At 35.3% G+C, this 25,063-nt stretch overlaps 1 protein-coding gene across 1 annotated transcript in view; it reads left to right on the top strand.

Moving 5' to 3' along the window:
• MTNR1A (melatonin receptor 1A) overlaps nucleotides 1-21,541 on the top strand; it is a 50,840-nt gene extending 29,299 nt beyond the window's left edge. The window contains exon 2 of the mRNA XM_066548363.1: nucleotides 20,356-21,541. Coding sequence (XP_066404460.1) covers nucleotides 20,356-21,224 — 869 coding nt within the window. The 3' untranslated portion in view covers nucleotides 21,225-21,541. The remainder of the gene's footprint in view (nucleotides 1-20,355) is intronic.
• Nucleotides 21,542-25,063: the final 3,522 nt, after the last annotated feature.

Raw genomic sequence — 25,063 nt, 5'->3', positions numbered from 1 at the left:
TCTTCTCTGAAGGCTGAGCAAAACCAGTCCTCTCAGGCTTTCCTCAAGCCTTACAGTCATTTAATCACCTTTGTGGCCCTTCTGTGAACTCTCTCCAGCCTGTACACTTCTTTTTTGTATAGTGGGGACCAAAACTGAACAGAGCATTCCCAGGGTGGCCCAACAAGCACTGAGCAGAGTGGCACAATGATTTCTCTCTTCCTGCTGGTGATGCCTGCTTGGTGGTGCCCAGCATCCTTTCTCTGCTGCAGCAGCAAACTGTCCACTCATGTTGAGCTTGTTTTCCACCAGACTTCAAAGGAACAAAAGCAAAGCAACCATTGCAATCATCAATCCAATGCTGATTAACTTTTGAAGATGGGCTGCATTTAGACTACAGATGCAAGCATTAGGAGAGAGCTGCACTGCATTCAAGTCATTAACTTAATATTTAACTAAGATAGTTTTTGTGGGCTAATTCATGGTCGCACATATGAAATGCTAAATTTACAGATTATTGGCTCAGAAATGATTCTTGGAAACCCATCTGTTTTTCCAAAAAAATTTTTTAAAGATGTCATCAGAACTTTATACTTGACTTTTCTTTGAGTATTGAATTTTGAGAGCAGATTGGTTTTTAATATCATTTGAAATGAGTGGAGCTTGACAGGCATGTAAACACTATGTGTTATTTATTGCATGAAAAACGTACCTAGTATAGGGTTCTCTCAATATGTTTTAATCCACACTTGAAAGCTATCTAAAATATTTTAAAAACAGATTTCAAATGTAAATGTTAACTTTGTGAAGCAACCAGAATCTTCTCTATGCCAACATTATTCACTGGATTAATAGCCTCCTTTAATTAAACAAGCATATTCCTAGTGATGTCTCTGGCTGGCTCTTTGCAGAGTTTTTCACAAGTAGTATGATCATAGCTCTTAAAAAGTCAGTGGGCAGAATTATGGTGTCGAATATGAAAATTCAGATTGATTTGATAATTTTGTCTCAGAAAAACTTAGAAGTAACTGAAGATCTTGAGAAGTTACTCTCCTTAGATGTGACTGATTCCAGAGCCATCTTTTGCATACAGATATGATCTGGAGCTGGGCCAAAGCTTTTATCTGTACATTTTCTAGCTTAATGGAAGCTTAAGTAAATTTCCTCCAAGTCTGATCCCTGTCTATATCAAATATTTGGGCACATTGGCTCATAGACATGCTTTCAGGACTCTGAAGTACTTACCATTTCGTTCTATGCAGATCTTACACTCAGTGATTCTGATTTATCTGGCTACAAGAGCTGCCTGTTATTTTCAGTGTTTAGCTGTGTTCAAGTTCACAGTCATCTACCCAGAAAAATATTGACAATTAGCAATAATAGCTGAGAAAATAGAAGTTTTTTTCTAAATTATAATTGTTTTAATTCAAATGTACAGAGTAAGATCTGAACCAAAATAAAATGTTGCTAACAAACAAAATTCCAGCTGGTGACAATTACAATATCCCCTGAAATACTATAGTATTTTTAATACGTATGGGAAATAACTAAAAATTATTTTTTTCACAGACCTGTAGCTCAAAAACTGGCCAGAAATTTCATATATGCTGAACTGCTGTGTCCCCCAATAGAATGAGATTTATCAATAGGAGAAATAAATAGACCTCAAAAAGCTCAATGTCTCATAAAATTTATATCTGTTCAGGTTATGGAACAGAAATTTGTTCCTGTGGTAAACATTGCAACTTCTGAAGTTATTACAGTAGATAGTATAGCATATATCATTATGAATTGAGAATTACACATGCTTCATTCTTTAGTCTTTTTTTTTTTGTTTGTGCATATTGTTCAAATGATCTGAAAGCCAGAAATGTGGATATCTTGCATCATGATGGATGAGATGATTTAAAGAACTTTCTCACCCAGTCTTCACATACAAAGAGCAGTACAGATGAGAAACAGGCCATAGAACCTGTGGATTATTTATATTCTGTCAGCTTTCTGGAAATGCTCCTGCTTTGTGATGTTAAAATGGATTTTTTTATTAAATAAAAGTTAAAAACTAACCTTGTTAAGGATATGATCATCATTTTTAGTAAGAGTTTCTATCTTTACCAAGGCATTACGCTGAAATTATTGGATAGATTTCAATATAATAAAATTGGGGTTATTTAAAATCCCATAGAATAGTAATGATTGATTTTAGGCCTTGATAAGGACACATTGTCAAATGTATGAGACTTTAAAATTGAGAAACCACTAAATGGATTTATTCTCAGTGCCTGCAACTGTGTATGGTTTCCTCAAAGTTGCTGTGATTATCTTGATTAACTTACGCAAACATATTTGGACCTGGGAGTTTTCCTCCAATACAATCAGAAGAAAATACAGAGAAATTACACATAGGGATCATCGCCCTTTGTCTTCCGTCTACCAGAAGGTGAACACATATGCAGTAGCAGTACTTTTCCTACAATGATCATCGCAGTTACCATTGCTCTCAAACACAGAACCCTTTTTAGAGATGGAAAGATGAATGCATATTAGCATAAACACTGGCCCTTTCCCTTTTTATGTTCTTTTATAGCTGGCCTTTGCCAAAGGAATACAGGGCTATAACTGGAAGATTCATTCAGGCTACTACATCTAATGTGTAACTTGCGTTCATTCTTAAACACAACACAACTAAGAGCAAATAAGACAATTCTATTCCCAGAACAGTTAACTTTGCAGGAGAAAATGTCAGACTTGATAGATTTGTTAACTTCAGTGGCTGCACCAACATTTAATGACAGGAAAAGTATTCGCCAGTTAGAATAAAAAATTACCTGAAAGATTGAAAGTAGGTTTAATGGTAAAGTTTTGATAAAGGACAAAAGTATTTTTCTTCATTCTTTCAAATATTTAATGGTTCTGATAGTTTTTTATAGAAATTCTAGTACAACCTCCATGAGACATTGCCATGTGTTTATAATGTCAAGATCACCAGGATAGGGTATTTTTATTATAATTTCTGAAGACTTCCAGTAGCTAGATACGAAACACATTCAAATCCACTTTAGTTTACACTTGCCACTGGCAAAGGCACAAATTTTTTATTAAATTCATGACATAAAAACTTCAGGACAAAAAGCTGTCCATCATTTAGCGATGGACACTATGATATCCTTTCATGTATCTACAAGACTAAGGAATATGAAATGTTTTTCTTCAGAGGCTGTCTTTCCCCATATGCCATCTAACATCAATATATCTTTATGAGAAAAAAAAAGCAAAAAGATTGGTCCTAAAGTGATTAAATTATCTTCAAATGCCTCATTCTTTTCTTTTTTTGGTTCATCCATGCACTGAAAGCAGAGCTTGTCATATCGAGCTATCATGTCCTCCGCTATTTGTGCCTCAAACTGCGGGTTGAAGGAGGGGAGAAAAAAAATCAAAGAACAGAGAAGGAAGCAGAATAATAAAAACAATAATAGTATAATTTTGGAAGTGATCCATCAATTTGCTGTCTTTAGAAGTGACATATCTTCAATATCTTCTGCTGGCTCAGGTCAGGCTGGACATGACCACACTGCAGCCATTTTAAGATTACTGGAAACCCAGAATTAGCTACAGTCCTGTCCTAATGAAGGCAGCCATTCTTTTGAAAATAGAAATTTTGCTTTTCTGAACTTTTAGTGAAATCTATAACACACAAAGTGGTCTGTACTAGGTCCTAGGGTTTTTTAAATTAAATTCTTGATCCAGCCTCATAACCATGAGATTTTTAAAAAATAATCCCTTTGCTCAGAAAATGAAGGTAAGACTACAGCAAACACTGGTCCTAGTAAGTACTGGTCCATAGTAAGGCAAAGCATCACCCATCAGCCTAAAAGACACTTAAGAACTTAATTAATGATTTTTTTCTCTGAAACAACTTGCAGACAGAGGGATGTCTCCATAATTAATTTCTCTGGTATGTTGTATGAGAGTTTTATACACAGAATTTCAGTTTATTTCTGTACACAGAATTCAGTCCAGATAGTGAAATATTTCTGCTTTCTGTAAAAAGCATTATTTTCTTTTCTTTAATCTTTGTCAGGAAAACCAAAGCATTGAGATATCTGTTTTTTTACCCTTGAATTTACTTCAAAGGATTATTCAGATCCTTATATGAATGAATCTATTAGGGTATTTTATTCATGCTTAAAAACACTTGAGTGCAAAGAAATTAATTCAGTCTTCAGAATAGTTAACTTTACAAGGAAATAGGTTACACCTGATTTTTGAATTTTGGAAACTGAATCATAATGAATTCGTAAATAGAAATATAAAGAGACACTATGTGAAAATAAAACCCCAATCTACTAAGCCCACATTACCCTTTTTTAATAATTATGCTACTTTTTCTGGATATGATTTTTTTAAAAGAAATTATTTTTATTGCTTCTTGGAATTTTCTTCTAGAAAATCATTGCTTTGATATCACTACACTCCAGTTTTTTTGGGGGGAGAGAGTGAAATGACTAAAATAATAAAATGCAGTAATAGCTGCTACAGGAAGTTTCCATGTGTGTTTCTTGAAGGGCTTGATTTTGTCCAATAATAATAAGTGTGAATAATATACAATACATGATGTATTTATGTTTGGTTTGATAATTCTGCTAGATTTCTGTCATTGGCTCTTTTGGGGATTTGGATTTCTTCTCATTTCTATGAAGTTCAATAATCTCAGTGAGCAAGGTTCAGTAGGGAGCACTAAAAGGTCACTATATAATAATGTGTTCTCAGTGAATCATTTTATATATGAACAATGTGCTTATAAATGATAAAATACTAATGCAGTCATTTAATACTATAAACCCTAGTCCCAATACTCTATATTCATGTAATTAACTGAAACAGATGTGAGGTTGATTTGTAATTTGAAGCCATGTATACCATGATTTTTGAAACAAATCTTGAATGGACTGTAATCAAATTTACATCAACATCTAAATTTTTATAATGAGCTTGGGGCAACAGTGATTTCAAATAATCTTCCCTATTTATAGAAACACAAATCCATGGCAGTCACTACTTTTTTCCACCATATAGCTAAGATTTTTTTCTAGCCTATATAGCCTATATTTGTTCTTTTTGGGGACTTCAGCTTGCTAGATATCTGCTGGAAATACAGCACAGCAGAGAAGAGGCAATCTAGAAGGTTCCTGGAGAGCGTAGAACCGCCTGACACAGCTGGTAAGTGACCCAGACAGTGGAGGTGCCCCACCAGTGGGTGCTGGATATGAGCCAGCTGAACAGGAGCTGGCCATGTGCCCAGGTGGCCCTGTCCATGGTGTCCTGGCCTGTGTCAGCAGCAGTGTGGGCAGCAGGACTTGGAAAGGGATTGTCCCCCTGTACTCAGCACTGGCAAGGCTGCTCCTTGAACCCTGTGCCCAGGTTTGGGCCACACACTGCAAAAAACACATGTAGGGGCTGGAGCCAGGCCAGAGAAGGGCAACAGAGCTGAAGGGCTGAGGAACAAGTCTTACAGGAGAGGCTGAAGGAACTGGGATTGTTTAGTCTGGAGAAAAGGAGGCTCAGAGACAACTTCACTGGTGCTCCCTACAAGCACCCAAAAGGAGGTTGTGGTAAAGTGGGGATTGATTTCTTCTGCCAAGTCTCAAGTGAAAGGATGAGAGCAACTGGCATTAAGCTGTGCAGGGGAGGTTCTCATTAGATATTAGAAGAAAAAAACAAAACAACAAGCCACTGATGGAGGGGTTGGGCGTTGGAATAAGTTGCCCAGGGAGGTAGTGGGTTCACCATCTCTGGAAATATTCAAGAGACATCTGGATGTAGCACTTGGGGATACAGTTTAGGGATTATTATGGTGGTGTTGGGTTGATGATTGGACTAGTTGAATTTGAAGGTTTCTTCCAGCCTTGATTATTCTGTGATCTGGGTGAGAAAAAATAGGCTAAAATGAACAGCATATTAATTACCCTTTTTTTTTTTTTTTGCTATTTTTAAAGGACATTGAAGGTATACTTCTGCAGTTTATGGTAAAAATCACAATTGCAATACTAACTAATTGCATGAACATTTGTTCAACAACCGTTTTACTGTTGAGATATGGTAGAATCCAAGCATGAGAAGATGCATTTCACGGTGAACCTGTTCTGCTCTCATGCTTCACCTGTGGAGAGACTTTCCAACATGCAGTTCCCTGGGGCAGAAGGGAAGCAGAGCAAGTCTCTCCCCATCACGCTATCAAAAGCGCATCCATTTCTATGCCCATCTCCCAAGGCTGTCAAGGTCCTTCTGAAGGGCTGCACAGCACTCTGTGTTGTCAGCACTCCTCCCAGCTTTGTGTTCACTGAGCTTGTGAGGAGGCATCTGCCTCTTCATCTAAATCACTGGTGGATATGCTAAACAATACCTTGGTTTGTTTCTTTGATACTGGTCCTGCTTTTTACATCTTCTCACTTTTATACCACTACTGAAAAACTCACATAACTACTTGCTTATGTGAATAAAGTTGGATGTATTTGTTCCTTTGTATGACTTAGTGGTTTGGCATAGATTTTTAATTCCTTGCAAACTTGCAAGGGACATTTTCAGGGGCCGTCTTTAGAATGAAAAGTTTAACTACTGTTCTTCTCTCCCTTAAGTCTGAATAAGGGTATTTGTTACTTTTCCCTCACTCTGCTTGCCACATGTTGTTAGTAAAGGCATATGTGGGTGAGGTTTATCTCCCAGAATAAAGGGGGAATTTCTGTCCTCAGAAGAGCTGAGCAGGGTCAATAAAAGCAAGCACCAGCCAACAAGAAGGCATTGAGAACAGAGCTTGCAGCTACAGCAGGAATTGGGATGGCTGAGAAGAACAGAAAACTCATCAGGCCTAAGAAATGAGAAGAGGATCACAGGAGACCATCAAAGTATGGAACTGACAGAAAACAATTCTGGAAGAAAGGAGATGCCTTAGAAATACAGGGAGAAACTCATTTGGCTTTATTGTTCTCTCTCTTACAGGGTTTTCTTCACTGAGCTCGCTATAAGGTTGATGATCTGTTTTAAAGCTTTGACCAGATCAACATTCTTCCAGAACAAACTTACAGAAAGCAAGCTTGTTAATAAAACATATCTAAAAATACTGTTAAGAACTGACAGAGTCCTATTCCAGATACTGGAATTTATGAACAAAAAAATCCACTTGGACTTTCCTAAAATGTGAAATCAAGTCTATCAGGAAGTGACTATAATGCCAAGAAATTCTACTGTTGCCTATCAATGGTTTCAGCTGACACACACAATTTCAATAAAAGATTTAGGAGATTTTTTTACCTGTTACCAAAATAATTAACTTCTGATTCATGAATTGACCAGTTTTACACAACACAAATGAAAGCTGTTGTTCAGATCTTTAGGGAAAGCTTTTCTGCTATTAGTTTAAAAAATACATTAATGTGTAAAAGCAGACATTTTTGTGTTCATTCATGGAAAAGGCTGAAGTGGTTCTCTGAGGAGCTCAAGCTGTCTTTTAAAAGTTTTGAAGTAATATTTTCTCCTACAAAGCTGAATGCCAATCTTTCTGAAACTAAAGTAAGAAAATCTAGGCAGTTTTAGATGAGGTGTGAAAGACACTTTCCCCCACCCCCACCCTTTTTTAGCATTGTCACCTGTAGAACATTTTACAAAGACATTGTTTTAAAAATGAGATGGTTATTCCCTAATAGAACAAAGTAAAGAAATATGAAGCTACAGTTCAGTGCTGTTTGAAGCTAAAGCTTCCTTACCACCCATTCTTCTTGACAATAAACTTTGAGTCAGGTTTTGTAACATCTTTGACATACACTAATTGTACAGAACTTCTACTCTTTTGGCATCCTTTCAGCATAGAAATAATTTTTATTAATATTCATTGAGATAGTTATCCCACATTTCTTTGGGTTTCTTATTTTTAGTTTCATAAGTAGTAGTGTTGACTTCTGGTTTGCTAAATTTTGTTAAATAATGAATTATGTTGGCACACAGAAAGCTTGTGCCTAAAAAAAGATGAAGAACTGAGCAGTAAGGTTCAGAGGGAGAACTGGAAATGTTTTTACTGAATATTTAAAAGGATACTATCTTTAGCTGTCTATATATAGCTTTTCAGCTTGCTTAAAAGCTTTTTTTTTTCTGTAAGATTCTTGCTAACATTTAAACAAAGATAGAAAGGCGTATAAGAGAAAAAAATAGGCATTATAAAAGGAAAGGAGCTCCACAGCTAAGATATTATATACATAACATTATGAGATTAAGTTTATAATGGTGGTATAATTTTCCAGATTTGTTTTATTTTCACACTGTGAAAGGGTTCACATTTTTACACTGGAAGTATTGAACTTAATTTTACAAATTGTGTTTGGTTTCTCAAAATGCTCAGTTAGGGTATTTCTGAGTCATAACAAAAATCAATGGGTACAAATAATTCGGATGAGATATCATAGCACAGCTTTTAAATGCACCCACACTGAAATTACTGTAATACAAAATCCAATACTTTTGACAGCAAGTGTAGGTTTCAGCAGTTTTGTATTATTGTGCTGGACAGTCTTGTGCAACATATTAAGTAACACTGAGTGTTAAGTTCTGAAGACATATGTAGGTACTGCAAGTCAACACCATTTAATATATTTCTTTCATATTAGCTAGTGCCATAGACTCTTAGTTTTTTGACTGCATTCACTGATAAACAAGCAGTTTGGTCTTAAGCAATTAAAAAAAAATACTTCCTTAGAAATTCTACACCACTCTTTATGAAAGTAAAACCCAGAGAAAAGACAAATTACTAAAACAAGATGGAGGGGAATACAAAGCAATAATGCAACGACCCACTTATTTGCTCACTTACACTGCTTCAACTTGTCAGGAGAGTTAGCTGAATCATTATTTTAGCCTTTTTTTTTCTTTTCTGAAGCTTACTTCTAAGGATTCAATGGTTTGGCAAATTCATCTGTATGCTGAATTAGATGTCTCTCTGTAAGGGAGCTCTCAATAAAGAACTTCATTTAATGCTGTTGAGATAAAAGGCACAAATCCAAACCCCATTTTATTTCTAATAAGCATTAAATGTAAGAGTCTTGTATTTTCTAATTAAATAATCAAGAGGATATTGAAAAAATTTTGACTTCTATATCAATAGTAACTAAAGAGAAGAAAAATCCTTCAAGTTGACCTCACTTATGTAAGGCACAGTGTGGAAATACCTGAAATCTTCTATGATGTCAAAGGGTAATCATACCTTGCTCTTTGTCTAACAAGTTTTCTCTTGTTATTAATAATTATAAATTATTACTGCTTGAAAATTTTATTCTGTTCTGTATGAAAACTCCCATTATAAGGGAAAAAAACCCAAAACCAACAACAAAGAAACAGGCAATAAATGAGGTCTCCTTATTATGTCTTCCAGAGATCTGGTCAACCCAGAGCCATATTCTGTGAAAGTTTCATCATTTAGACCAATAGCAAAAAATAGATTATTCAGTTACACTTTAAGTGGAGATATGTTAATTATCCACAAGTATAATAGTGCATCCAGTTGCAGAATAACTGGGTGATGTACATGAGCATCAGTACTTCTCAAATAATTGTATACTGTAAAGGTACTGGCATGAATTTAGGATAGCTTAGTCTTTTTGCCTGCAGTGAAGTCACAGTGTCTAATTTAGGCCATCTAGAAGAAATACTGAAAAAAATTTCTTATCTCTGTCTGAAGAATTACAGGAAAAATACTTAAGACTACTTTTAAAGTTCTGTAAAATCTATAGTCAGGTTGTTCCTGTTGTTTTGTCTATTCTGTCAGTTGCTTTTGTAATGAAGAAACTAAATTGTACAAAGATAAGAATACCAGGGAGCCTTAGAAGAAATGAAAATAATTTATGGTCCTTCAAATGTCACAAGTGTTAAGCTTTATCTTAAATTCTTTATAGACTGTTGCTACTAGCAATGAGGATGACATAAGAAAACTTAGGATTCTTTTCCTTCATAACTATTTTAGTTCTATGAGAGACTAGAAGTTAGATATTTAGATAAAAGAAAAAAAAACAAACACAAGGGGATATAGGTGCAGATAAAGTGTATGTTTCCTGCAAGATTTTTGATACAAATTAAAATACAGATTTTACTTAAGATAGTGCAACATCTTCATTCTTTCTCCTCTGATACAAGATTGCAATTGTACATTTCTTCAGCAATGTACTTTAAAGTACACATCCAGTATAAGCAAACAAACATTGCTTTCGAGTCAATTATACTGTGCAGGAGCTAAAAGATTATGATTAATGAATCAGGGCAATAATAAATAAACTACCTTCTTCCTTAATTTCTTATAGATTTCTTATATTAATATTTAATATTTATTCTTCCTAGTTCTTCCTTAATAAATTAATTTCTTATAAATCTACCGTATATCTAAATCTGTTTTTTTGGATAATACAAGGGGCAAAAATATTCCCCTCTAAGTTTTTGACTGATTTAAATTTCCAGGGCTATCATTTCATTGCTGGCTGCAACAATCCAGAGTATCTGCTCTAAGAAAGTTGTCTGCTTTGTTTTGTCATATTTTTAATTTGCCTGAAACTCAGTGTAGCCAGTTTAAGATCTAATTTGTATTTCTTGCCTCATTTTTACCCCATTGTGGATGGTGCAGAACCCTGCAGCTAGTGTGAGTTCCCACCAAATTACAAAAGAATGTGTTAAGTAAAGGTTTCTCCTGGCAGTTTGTGGACATATAAAAACAACAGAAAAACTAGTATAGTATGGGTGTCTAGTGTTGGGCTGGAAGAGTGTCTTTTGGTCACTTTGCTGGAGCAAATTTCTCAAGGTTTTAAACTCTTTTTACAGAAGAAAAGAACTGCACATCTTGGGGTCTTTACTCTCTTTTAACCCAGAGTTGTTTTCCCATACCCTGTTTCCTTGATTTGTTTGTCCATCATAAAGAGGAAAAGACAAACAGTAGAGATGATGGAAATTAAGATCCTTCACCTTGCTGCCATGCTTATGGAAATTACACTTATTTCCCTTTTTTCAGTTTCCAGTGGTAATACATTTCTGATGGTATAGAACAGCAAGAATTCTTGCTACCATCTGTTACCTTCATTAAAAAACCCCACTAATATTGCAATTAAAATAGCACTTATTCTGGTGAATTCCCCATGATACTTGATACCATTTCACTTGCTCCACTCTGCTGTGGGACCATTCAACTTGACTTTTGCTGCAGCAAGTAGAGAAAATGAAGAACTGAAAGGAAGGGAGGAAGAATTGAAGTCAGCTGGGTCTGTGATACACTCTAAAAATCATCAAACTGATAATCATCTGTGTTTTCTTTTCTAAGAAACTTGGGACAACAAAGAGAAAATGAAAAGAGGGGGAAATGTGGATGAAAAAGCCTTCTGTCAGAAACAAAAATTTTGCGTTGTAAGTCAGTGAGGAGAGAAAAAACATGGTGATGGAAAAAATATGAAAAGGAGGAAAAGGAAGAATAGAGAAATAGAGAATGGATAGAGGAGGAGAGAGTAACCACACATGTGTAACTCTATAGAAGTGACTTTTTCTATAATGCTATTTTCGACTTTCTTGGCAGGTGTCTTACCACTGCTGATTTTAAGAAAAAGAACTGGAAAAACTATTTTATAAACTCATTTTACTAGCTCTGCTGTCTACTGTCTACATTAGCTGAATGATCAGCTATACAGTTATTAGTCATAACTAAAAGAAAATGGATTATTTTATCCTCTTGAGAATTTTTAAACTTCTTTTTCATCCCATGAAAATTTCTGGACAAATTCAACCACAAAATCCTGTTACATAAAAGTGTGACTTTCAAAGAGAATCAGGAAAGTGATTTTGTGTTTGCAATGTTTTATGCAATATAGAAGCCTTTCCTGTCAGGCTCTCCTGTCAGTTATGTGGTTGCAACTTCACTCCCCTGTTTTCACCAACTTGTTTTCTCAAAATACATATTAGAATTTGGAAGGGAATAGGCTGCATCTTCACATTATCTAGTCCTGACAGATTTGTGAGATTTTGTAAAGACACAAAACATAATTATATTTCATAAGCATCCATCTCTGCCTGTTCCTATGTTCAAACTACATATTAGTTTTATTTATCTGAGCTCTGATATTACTGTGAACAGTATATTTTTTGTCTTTCCATATATTTCCAGTCTCTAGTGCAAATAGAGTTGAAGGGGGCAGAAGTACTCTCACATTGACTCCACTGTGATGCGGTTCAGTTGCGTGATCCTCTGACATCAGCAGTATTGTTATTCTAATCGGTTTCATACAGCTTGCTGAACCTCAGTGTTCTGTGACATCTAGGCAATACCTTGTTGGAGAACAGGCTGTCCACAGGACTTTTTTCCTCCCAAATGAATCATAGAAATTAGAGATAGGAAAGATCAAGTCAGAAGTGGTGATATAATTCCCTTCTGTAAAAGTGGATAAGTTATTCAGGCAAATCTATTTGATCTCTGAAATATGGCCATCATGATAGAAGAAGCTGATGTTCAAGGGGGATAGATGTTCTGACCTTGAAAACATGCCCACCCAGTGAACTGTAGAAAGAACAGGCCAGGCAGATATCAGAGCCAAAACCAGGGTCACAGAACTTGAGACATTCACCTGTATGTCTGCCTGCCCTGGTTTCTAACTTTCATCTGTAAGACAGCAGGACTTGTTGATTCACATCAGTGTCATTACAAGCCTTCTTGATATTTTCTGTTAGGTCTTGGCTGGGTGAAAATGGTCCCTTTTATCTTTTATTTCTATGTTTTAAAAGTATAAAACTCTATGACAGTGCCAGTTTAATACAATCTTGTTCCCAAGGTAAATAGATAGCTGTGATAAAATTTTAGAAATTTCTGTAAAAGAATAGAAATCTTGTTCAATTTGCTGCTCCTTCTAAAGCAAAATATCTTGGACATGAACCCATTATGTAGAATCTCAAAGCAAATTATTTCATGCCACTGCATAATCTAACAGAAAAATGAGCATATCCTGAGGTGCGCTGTAGCTCTGAGAGCTATCTAAAGTGCTTTTTAAAATGGAATTTCTTAAAAGCTGTTAAAAAAGACCCAGAACCTGACCACTTTTAGATTTAAGTTCAGTTTCACAAGAGATCTTCAGTCAATGCCAATTCCATTTTAGTCCTGTGTTATGTACCTAAATAGGTAATGGTTGTCTAGGCCTTTTCTTTAGTGCTGCTTTCCTCAGGTGCTTTATATTTCATGTCAGGTAAATTCATCCAGTAGATAGTGCTGCCTTCTTGGTACACCCAGAAATACTTCAGTCTTATCAGTTCTGAGGTATTCAATACCCCATGCACCTCCTAAACCTGCCACATTGTCCAAACTAAGTATGCCTCTCATGTGAGAGGTCCAATATAAGAGATATTTTCAAAGCAGCCCTGGCCTGTCATACAAAACTGCCAGAGGCAAGGAACTTCCACAAGTCTGTAGCACTCATCCAGCATATGGATTCAATTCCCTTCTGTGCCTAAGAGTAAGCTCACATCACTTTCCTCTCATGACTGAACCACCAAAAATAGCAACAACAAATATTTTTAGACTGAGAAGGAGAGCAGGAGCTTTCTCACTCACATGTGTACCATGGGACTGCAGACAAAGATGGTAGGTGATAAAACCACTAGAAAACAGAAAACTCTATGTTGTTTGGCATATCTGTAAAAACAGTCATCTCATCTGCATACTCTTTGGCTACAGTCAACTTGGACCTGATACACAGCCATTCCTTTGGTCTGAATACTACATAATTTGTCACTGCCATTTTCTGCCAATTACACTTTCATGCGTCTGATTTTCTTGGCCAGAAGATGGCATAGGCATTTCAAATTTAATTGTTGCTGCAGCCTCGCTGGAAGGTTCTGTGTGATAATTAATCTAAATACAGTATAGCATTTTCTTTTCTGAATGCATCAGTAATCTTTCATTTGTGCTGTGCTGATTATGTAAATTTTTCTTCAACTTTCAGTACAGTGAAACAAAACATTACAATATGGATTATTCTGATAGCTCGTTAACAAATCTATTCTTCAATATTTCTCTAATATACTGTTATGTAGTTCTTCAGCTGTCCAGACCTGTCAGACTCAGCACCCTGGGTTTCTATAAACTGGAGTTAAACATTGAGGTTACTTAGGTCATTTCAGTATCTGAACTTACCTGACACTAAGTATGTCTACTTTAGTAAGAATATAAATTAGGTTAAACCTCAAATATTTAATACTCTCCCCAGTGCTAACAAGTTACCTGCCCATCATCTTTACTTCTATAGGCAGTGGCAATGTCTTTAATTATCCTGTTGGTTTCATTAGCATCCCAACGAGATGACAGGTCTGAAATTTCCTTCTGTGAGGTGACAGAAGTGCACATTGGAATGAGGTTTGATGAAAATGACAAAGTAATACAAGGTCTTTTCTCAGCTTAAAAGGAAAGAGAGAGGTTTTCTTACATATGCTTAAGGCTACAAGGTTGACTATGGGCTTTAAATCTTTCCCATTTCCCTGCATCACCACCTGCAGCATCAGGGTTAACTTGCGAATGAGAAGAAAAACCCACAGGCCCATCACACTATTCAAATTTAATGTGCACGTGGACTTCTTGATTCAGGACAGGTTTATAAATAGTGCCTTTAGTTTAAAAATAGGCTTTTCAGATCTAGGGGAGTTGATATTATGATCTGTAAAGTGAATGAAGCTCCCAGGAGTAACTAGAGCTTATGTAATATTTATTCCTACATTTTTGCTCAGCTGTTTTGTGCCATTTTGATGCTGAGCTGCAAGGACTGTTGGTTTCTTAGACATTTCAAATCTTTCTTCAGTGAAGCTAGGACTGCACACTTGCTTGTCTAGGTAACCTTACTTGACTTTGGGATTTTTCCTAAGAAACCGTGGTCATTGTCCCCACTCACAACTATTTTAATTTACCAATTTATGTTGTGCATGATCTCTGTGAAAAACCAAACTGTGCTGCTAGGTGCAACAAATTTCCAGTATTAATTTAGTGCTAGAAAGATTATGAACTGATCTTTTTCTTGAAACATTCTGACTGGTTGTTCTCATAGGTAGAGGAAACACTGAGTAGACCTAAGATCTGTTTCTGGATACATGTACAAGAAAATGTTATTATATTTGTATTAGGTACTCACAAAAGCAGCCTTCACTCCTTGATTTTGTAGCTGTTTATGATGTTTTGTAAGTGAAATATTGGTGCTAATGGAATAACATTCAGGGTAAAAAATGTTCATGGAATATGAAACAATTCTAGCTTTAATATTTGTCATTGGGACACAATTTGTGCATGGAAATACCCTTAAATAAGCACAGGCCTGACAAAATACCTCTCTAAGGAAGAAGTTCATCTCTCTGATGCTGTACCCAGTTATGAGATATCACATTTAAAGTTTCTGATGCTGCAGGCATTCACTGGTGAGCATCTATCATAGTCTTGTTTTCAGCTAGGAGCACAAGCTCTCAAATTAACATCCTGAGCAAAGGCTAGAATAATCAGAAAAATTTCATTATGCCAAAAAAATCTGTAAGCTATCCTAGAGGAAAATTGATAGGAGTATTAGAATTATCAGAAACCAGTGCTTAAAAATGTAAATAATTTTTGTGCCATTAGTTGTGTAAAAAATATGTACATAACAAACTTGTATGATATTTGTATTATATAATACTTGTATGATATTTAAATACTTTTTAATACCTACAAAACATGGTCCAAATTTATAGGAAAGCATCCCTTTCATTAAAGCTAGTTATGAAACAATTGGAAATGACTGGCAATAGCTTACAAGTGGTGAAAAGACAGTAAATAAGAATGACATGAATCTGGTCATTAGAAACTAAGTTTGATCTTCTAAAAATTAACAATGTTCAACCAATTACACTATCTTCTTTCCTTAAAGATGTACTTAGCAGGTAAACATCAGAGGTCTGAGACAGTGGCCACTGGAAAAAAATCCTTTTATGTGACCTCAATGACTGCTGCACATACTGTACAATCTTACCTTAAAGATAAAGCAACTCCAGTTGACATAAAGACTAAAACCCTCACCTAAAATTGGTCCAGCCTCATGAAGCAATATGGGAAATGTGATGGTATGTGTTTCAAAATGCAACTACAGCATGAAAACATGAGGGTTTGTGGAAAGCATTTGTTGTAAGAAGCCAAAGCATTATTTATCCAGGAAAAGCTTTGAAGAAGGTGAATAGAATAGTCACTTGGCAACCAGTATTAAAAGGTATAGAAATAACTTGTGAAAAAAGAAAACGTAGCCATACTGATGTTGCCAGAAATATGAGATCTTTTCTGAAATTCAGTCAGATTTTTTGAGTACCAAATATTCTAGCTGGAATCCCCCTAATGCTTTAAAGTACTGTTGTTTTTTCCATACATAAGATATTTCCCTTTTTTTACAGTAGGTTATTTTCCCCAGACTAAATATTTTAGAAGAGTACTTCACAGCCCTAACACTTGAGGAAAGAGCTCTGTAGACAACATCACCCTCAGTTCTCCTAAAACTGCCAGAAGTCATTTCTGACCTGCTGGCAAAGCCCTCTATTCTAATTCCAGGGCAGGCATTCAGCACCACCCAATCTATGTAACTTTAATTTTTTTCCATTAATATCCTGTACATATTTATGTTGCTAGAAATTTCTGGAAGCTTTCTAATTATCATTCAGGACATACTTAACACTAAATCTGGGGATTAACAACCCACAGAGTAATTTGTATGTGTTCTGCAAATACAAGTTGCTACTGATACAATGACATCATGTAGTTCTTATAGAGGCTCTTATATTCACTTTGATATCTTGGCAATCCCATAAGCATTTTTTCTTATAAACTGTCAGGGTCACAATTTTTACACTCAGTTAATGTTGTATTGTGCTCTTGGAAAAGTCAAATTGCCTAGGAAAACACTTGTTTGTTTTCTGTTGCATTAATGCAGCTTTATATTCAGCAGGTAGATCTGATGTTGCTATGTGTTTGCTGAGCAGAAAGGCTTCTTTTTCAGTAAGAGTGAAGAAAATATTTAGTGGAACATTGCTTTAGACAGCATCGAAAAACATAACCTGCTCAAGCTGGTTACCAGTAGATTATCTTTCTTCCTACATGCATCCACTGCACAACATTTGCTTAAATTTATTAAAGCTTATTTGGCTTATGTCAAAGTCAAGAAATTCAACCTCTGCCTTCTCAGTTCAGCCCACTGGTGTTAATGCATAATAATATATTCTTTATGTACACAAATAACATTTTTTCACAGTTACGCGATCTTACTCTCTAAAGAGAATGAATATTTTTTCTTCAAGGAAGAGTTATTCAAGATTTTGATTTTGTGACCTTTTTGAAGGGTTCATTACAGAGCTTCAGGCTTCATTTGTAGCATTCTATTCAAACCTAACTCTGAAGATAAAAATTAGCCCTTTCGTATATACATTTTTAGGATGCTCACCTCTAAAATACCAATTGTGCTAAAAACATAAGAGTTTATTTCACAATATGGTATTATAATATGGGAATTTTATAAATTAGCAATATTTTCCAGTGATTGTAGTACCTAAAGCTAGGATCATGTTTTTAAATTGTTTATTATATAACATATGAAAGCTCAACTTCATTTCAGATCCAACTTCAGGGTCTGAAATAATGAACCCCAAAATATTCAACAATCATACTAATGCCAATTTTTTTTACTTAAACTTTCTGTCTTAGCAAAAAAATTTCCATGCTCATAACAAAAACTTATCTGAACTCAAGTTTTAAAAGAACCCTTCCTGAAAGGCAAATTAAAAGTCCTGTCTGCAAACAGGTACCTGGTTTCCAAGCAGTTTCCACCCCCAACACTTTACTCATTCAGCTGACATGCTAACCATGAGCTGGCAGCTTGTGGCTTGATTTACAAACTCATGATTTCTTTTTTTTTTCTTTAAGATAGACTACTAGGACATCCTCCTATCCTCATGCTGGCCTCCAATTTTCACATGAAACAGCTTGTGTTTCTAAGATTTTCAGTTTGTCATTCTACAGCAGCCAGCTGAAAAAAACCTGGAACAACCATGGTGCATGAGTTTATGGAAGCCTGAAATTTGGCTGATTCAGAGACAGAGTGCCTACTCTTCCTAAACTCATTTTTTTCCAAAGCTAAAATCATTCAGAGAAATGTATACCATCTGTCACCTTTCAATACAGCACTTTTTAAAGGGAAAAAAACCCTTTTAAATTTGTCCTTATCATTTGGCTAAAGTGGGTAAATAATGGCAATGTTAGCAATAATAATGGTGAGCAGCAGCAGAAGTTTTAGTGGATGGCAGAGAAAAATGTTTAGGATGGGCAGTCTCCAGCTAAGCAGGAAATTAATAAGAAAATATAAATAGAATTCTTTCAAATATTACATTTTAAGAAGTATCTGGGGTTTATATGTTACCATTTCGTCAATCCTGCAATATTCTGGACAGGGGGAAAAAACCTGGCAGCAGCAGCTTTTCATTTACTTTCCACTTCTTGATTCATCAGATAAACAAAGAGCTCTCAGTTCCATACAGTCTCTTGTTCTTATATCAGTTGCCACTACGTCAAAGATAAATTCTGAAAGCAGTGCTTTTTTTCCTGTGTCATCTTCTGCTTAAAGAAGCTCTGATGTTTGTGCTGAAATGATCTGGAATTCTGCCAAAGGCTTCAGGATAAGCATATTTCAGTCTGGCAGTGAATCCACAAAGACAAAACAGCTACAGACACCATCACAAGAAAGTTATTTATAAATCCAGATACTAAATCAAGAAAAACTAGTGCAGCAGTCTTTTAATGGAGGCCATTTGTTCCAGGTGCCATTAGTATAAATATCAAATGTGGTACTTTGTGCATGTATCAAAATTTAAACACAATAGCATAGGCAGCATCCAGAGAAAGAGAATTTCTGTTTTTCTCTGACAGTATTTGCAGATTGAACATTTCTAACTGCACAGTTAAAGCCTGAAATTGGTAAGAGACTATGCATTTGAAGATATTTGAAATAATATATTTTAAAAGTAGTTTTGAGAATTTTAGCAGCTAAAACACCCTATTGGTCCATAGATACTTTTGCCTTTCCCACTAACCTGCTATTATCTGTTCATATTTTATATGCTCAGAATAAATGCATAGAACAATTCACCAAGCCCATCTTGGATTAGCACTGAAATTGTATATCATCTGAAACTAATAATATATTTTATTACAGGTTGTAATAGAAGCTCGTATTTCATCTTCCATGAATAATCTCAGAACTACAAAGTAGAATATCAAATGTCTATGTATATATGTATTTATTTACCTAAAAACACCCATGTGAAGATAAAATTGAAAGCTTTCTGTACTTATGGACATGAATAACTAGGCCTTTACATGTAATAGTTATTTTAAAGAAATGAATAAAAGTGACATCAGTGTTTCTTGTGAGCCTCTTCTTAGAAATTAGAATAGTTGGGAGGTATTCAGATGGGTTATCATTGAAGCAACTAAAAAAAGAAAATATAATCTCTTCTCAAAACATGAATTCAAAACCTGATGGATTCTATTGTCTTTGAAGAATATGATCCCACTTTGTTTAAAAATTATTCAGCAGAATGTTCCATTTCTTAATTTTCCAGTTTGGAGGCAGAGAAAAATGGGGCATCAGCACTGTCTGGGAACTGTCTAGGCCACTCCACAGCATCTCTTTTTTTACTGAAGAGCATGTCTTTAGGAAAGACAACTTAGTCTGTGTTCAACAAAACTCTTAGAAGTTAGGGTTATTTAAGTACTTGCCAGCTGATTCAAAGAGAATAATGTAAAAGTTATACTAAAGTCATGGAAGTTTGAAATATAAATGGGAGAAAAGAGATTTTAATTTCAGGACTGGACAAGTTAAGGGCTGGTTAATGTAATGAAAGGAAGTTAAATAAAGAAGGTAAATTTGAGTTTGGAAATTTATTAGAAATATTATTTTTGCTGATTTTTCAAGAAAGACTATTTAAAACCAAAGCAAGCCTTAAAATTATGAATATTTTGATTTGATATGAATTCTAAGTCTGTGTAATTGAAAGAATCCAAAGAAATGGCATGATAAAAATAATAGGTCATGGTAGATAACCTTAAAGACAGTTTACTTTCAAAATGTTCTTCTTTAAGTTAAGCTACATTTTTAAACTAAAAATGAGTCTCTTATTTTTGATATATGACAATGAATTTTGAGCCAGGAAGTAGAAACTAATTACATTTAAAGTGTTCCACTGAGGCTGCTCATTAATATAACGAGAGCAGAAATGACAGAAGGGAGCAAAAGAGAAACTAATACTTGCCTTTTTATATTTATTTTACAGGAAATGTGTTTGTTGTAAGCCTGGCAGTTGCAGACTTGATAGTAGCTATCTACCCTTATCCACTGGTCCTCACATCTGTGTTTCACAACGGATGGAAACTGGGATACCTACACTGCCAGATTAGTGGCTTCTTGATGGGCCTAAGTGTCATTGGATCAATCTTCAATATTACAGGCATCGCTATCAATCGGTACTGCTATATCTGCCACAGCCTCAAATATGACAAGCTGTACAGCGACAGGAATTCACTGTGCTATATTGTCCTCATTTGGGTCCTAACATTTGTTGCCATTGTGCCCAACCTGTTTGTGGGATCGCTGCAGTATGACCCCAGGATTTACTCCTGTACATTTGCACAGTCTGTGAGCTCAGCATATACTATAGCAGTTGTGTTTTTCCACTTCCTGCTCCCCATAGCCGTGGTTACTTTCTGTTACTTGCGAATATGGATCCTCGTTATCCAGGTAAGGCGAAGGGTTAAACCGGATAACAACCCGAGGCTGAAACCACATGACTTCAGAAACTTTGTAACCATGTTTGTGGTGTTTGTACTGTTTGCAGTCTGCTGGGCTCCTTTGAACTTTATAGGCATTGCAGTGGCTGTCAACCCAAAAACTGTAATCCCTAGGATTCCAGAGTGGTTGTTTGTGTCTAGTTATTACATGGCATATTTCAACAGCTGCCTTAATGCTATAGTATATGGACTCCTGAACCAGAACTTCAGAAGAGAATACAAGAGAATTATTGTCACTTTTTGTACAGCAAAAGTTTTTTTCCAGGATAGTTCTAATGATGCAGGAGACAGAATGAGAAGCAAACCTTCTCCACTGATTACAAACAACAATCAAGTGAAGGTGGACTCTGTGTGAAAATGGGAATCTTACTATTATCACTCAACAGCATCCAAAAAAAAAGTGTCCATTTTATTAGACCTCCTGTTAAATGTTATAGTGAAATATACCTTCTACACTGAAAGCACTTTGATCAAATCCTTCTCATGATGTTTGGAAGCTTGTTACAGAGCCTTGACATACAGATCACATTATACAATGGTATATCCATTGTATAATGACATAGTGATATCCTTGAGGAAATAAAAAGTTATGAATGACTACTTTTTTTTCTTAGATGGAGATAAGCACCTAGAAAGAGATTGAATCAGAAGTATCCATATTGCCTGCTTCGGTAAAACAAATCATAAAACTATTCCTCTCACTTTCCACATGCTCTTTCTGTCCATGTTATAGTCCTGATTCTAAAATCTCTGAAAATTTCTTTAAAAAAAAAGAAATCAGACCTTTATGAAATGTATTATGAGATGTGAAGTCAAAAATCAAGGTAACTGAAAATTCATTAGGATTTTTAAAAAGTACCTCTATCTATATTTCATTGCTACTAACATGGACACGAATATAATTTTTTGGATATTAAACCTCACCAGCCCTCCTAGGGATTGGCATTCTCAATTGACTTTTCAATTTTAAAATAGCTTTTAGCAGGAGAAACAAGCCTGAATGATTATCTTCAAAGCTCCAAGGGCAGGAGGATAAACAGCAAGGAAGGAAAAGAGCCATGATTCATCAGTGCAAGCTGTTTCAGCATGAAAAAGAGGTGTAGGAGGGTTGGGAAGAGAAATTTAAATTGCCATTATTTCTCAAGAGACGGTAACTCATGAAATCAGGAAGTGTCCCAGAGGAGTTTCTGGGGAAACACCTTCTAGAAACATAAGTGAGGAAGAACTGTTATATCTCACTTGTGTACAAGACAGAAGTTCTAAATCTCTGTGAGAAAAAGATTAATGTGTTTAATAGGAGTGATAGTTGAGTATAACAGTTTTGTCTGGTTAGTGGAATCTTAAGCCCATGAAACACTGGAAAATAAAACATGTATACAGAATGAGTATTTAACATATTTCTGAAACTGATCCCCTGAGAATAACTTGAGGCTAGCAGTTATTTTTTAATCTGTCACAGATAAAATTTTCAAATTAATAATTAGGTGTTTACCCCAATTATGAACATAGTGTAATAGCCTAGAAGAATTAGACACCTTTAAATAACAGAAAGTTATACTACTTATAACAGTGGTACAAAGAGGAACATGTGATTCTCAGGACTTTCCACAGACAGCAGGGACCTCCTCAATAAGGGGAAGTACAGTGTGAAGTGAGGAAAAATAGCAAGACAGGCTGTCTCCTGCAACAATGGATCTCTCTTTATAATGAAGTCTTCTGGCAGTGAAAAGTAATTCACAACAATAGGATTCACCTTCAAATTGACCTTAAAAAGAAAGAGCATTTAGTTCTGAAAAGAAGCTCCAACTGTCATACCTTTTAATGCTCAATTGTTTATACCTACAGTGATGTCCAAGTACACTTGGGCTTTTCCAAGCCAATTCCAACAATGTCAGTGGGACAAAGAGCTTCTGAATAGCCATCAGACTTTTGTTAATCTATGTTAACATTTTACTTACACTGCTATTTTAAAATATTATTTACTTAACTGGAGATTTTCTTTCAGAAAACAACTGTCATTCTGTCATAGAGCTCCTTTAGCTGAATTTAAATCTAATAGCATAATAGCATTCCTTCTTTCTTGGATCATAGATTAGTATACCCTTGGTTTACTAATGAACTAAAGGGAATCAATTCATATTTGCTTGAAAGCCCCACTGACACTTCATCATCTGACCAGTTTCTTACCTTAAAAACAGGTGCCTCATGTCAAGTTATCAATAGAACTAAATGAACAACATTGTAAAACCTTGGATATGAACTAGCAAGTCAATGCATTGCTGAGGTGCTTGACTCATCTTTGTTTACATTTTCCAGTCAGAACCACTGTGTAAATAACCAGCTTTCTTCTATTGTGGTATCATCATATGATATGATACAACATGATTTACAGCATAAAGTATATCACAGCTTTCTTCACTGTGATTTCATCCTTGGAGGATGCTTAGCTCTGTAATTTTATTGCTTTGCGTGTAGTGATTTTAGAATGGCAAGGGAGGCATGACCACCTTACAAGTAAATGAGTTTTTAATGCAAGAAAAATACTATTTAAATTCTTACAAAAATTGCCTTATTAAAGCATATTTTCAATGAAAATAATGTCTTATTATATATCTATGAAAGTAGCATAAAGACAGTTAAAGTAGCTTAATCATTACTAAGTTTAGAATTCTCAAAGACCTTTCACTTTCCATTTCCTACAGAAAATGTACATCTGTACCATGTCTGCATATTTATGAGCTGGTTCAAGATACTGTATCCAATATGTGGGTTATCTGAGGAATTAAAGTCCCCTGTAATTCGCAAGTGCTAAAATATATTTTTGATGACAATGAAAATTATTTCCTATATACAACAGAACATATTATACCAAAGGTATATATTTTATTGAATAGGCCTGTAATAAAAATGGAGAGCATTTTTCAGATCTGTATTTTGAAATATTTGTATTAAATCTAAATCACAGAAATGTGCATGTTGGTGATGTTATGAGCTGCTAAATATAGCAATAATTTTAAGAAATTTATCTCTTGTTCTTCTTTGTGGGGAGAGTTGATAATTTTGTTTAATTTACTATGGATGAAAACTTTGGATGATAGCTGCTGCCCTCTGAAGTATGTTTTTGGTAAGGATTGCAAAACTACTCATTGCAAAAGTAGAAGAATAATGAATGATGCTTAACTCTGCAGTAATGGTTACTTTTAATTCCAGTCTATTGCTTCAAAAAAGTCAAAGTGATTCATGCAAGACAATCAGCAGCCTTGCCAGCTGCTCAATGACAATGAGCACGACAATGTAAGTCAGCCCCTCACAAGATCTGAGTCTTTATGGTCAACATAGAGATGACTGGTGAAAATAACGATTTCTGTCCATTCTAAGGAGATGCAGTTTGAAACATCTGAGATTACTTGCTTCTGTGAAAGTGGATGAGTTATGGTATGCTTTTTTATATTCCAAGTTATTAAATTTTCTCCTGTATGAAAGGTTAGCATAGCACAACTGCATTGTTAAGAGTTCAGTCTGGGTGGTTTAGGTAGTGTACTCATCAGGCCTGGACAGATTTAGTCCTAAAATGCGAGTCTTACTCTGTGGCATCTGAAAATGCCCATCCCTTTCCAACTTCCCATCCATTTCTGATCTGAGCCCCAGTGAAGCCAAAGGACCTCTGTGAAGGAGCAGTGAAACACCTCTGTCCCCCTCCCTGTATGCAACACACTTACAGCCTTATTGAATGCTACCTAATCCTGCAAGAATTCCTTTCCTATATCACAATCTTGATTATGTTGACAATCTGAATATGATCTTATCAACACACCTTGAACCCTTACAGATAGATAGTTTTATTGGCGGTCATCTACATTGCAAACTTCACGTTTACAAAGAAGCTTGGCATTATTAAATACTTACCAGCAAAGAAAATCTTAATGAATATATTAATATCAAACAGGGTAGTCATTGTATTTAAACTGTAATTGTATGCAACAATGTAGTTTCATTTGGAGTAGCTTTGCACATTTTCTCTTTGCACATTTTCTCCTACCGCTAGGCTAGTGCAAGTCCATAGATATGAAACAAGCATATGTTATTTCAATAGACACAATATGTAGCAATGATTTTACTTCTCTTTTTTCTAATTTGTTTTAGAAGGCAGGTATATGAATCATCCATAATAAAGAGACAATAATGAACAATCTG

Source organism: Molothrus aeneus, chromosome 4 (genome assembly GCF_037042795.1).
Source record: "Molothrus aeneus isolate 106 chromosome 4, BPBGC_Maene_1.0, whole genome shotgun sequence".
NCBI lineage: Eukaryota > Metazoa > Chordata > Aves > Passeriformes > Icteridae > Molothrus > Molothrus aeneus.
The sequence above is the reverse complement of the archived record's forward strand: the minus strand, read 5'-3'. Positions and strand labels throughout refer to the sequence as shown.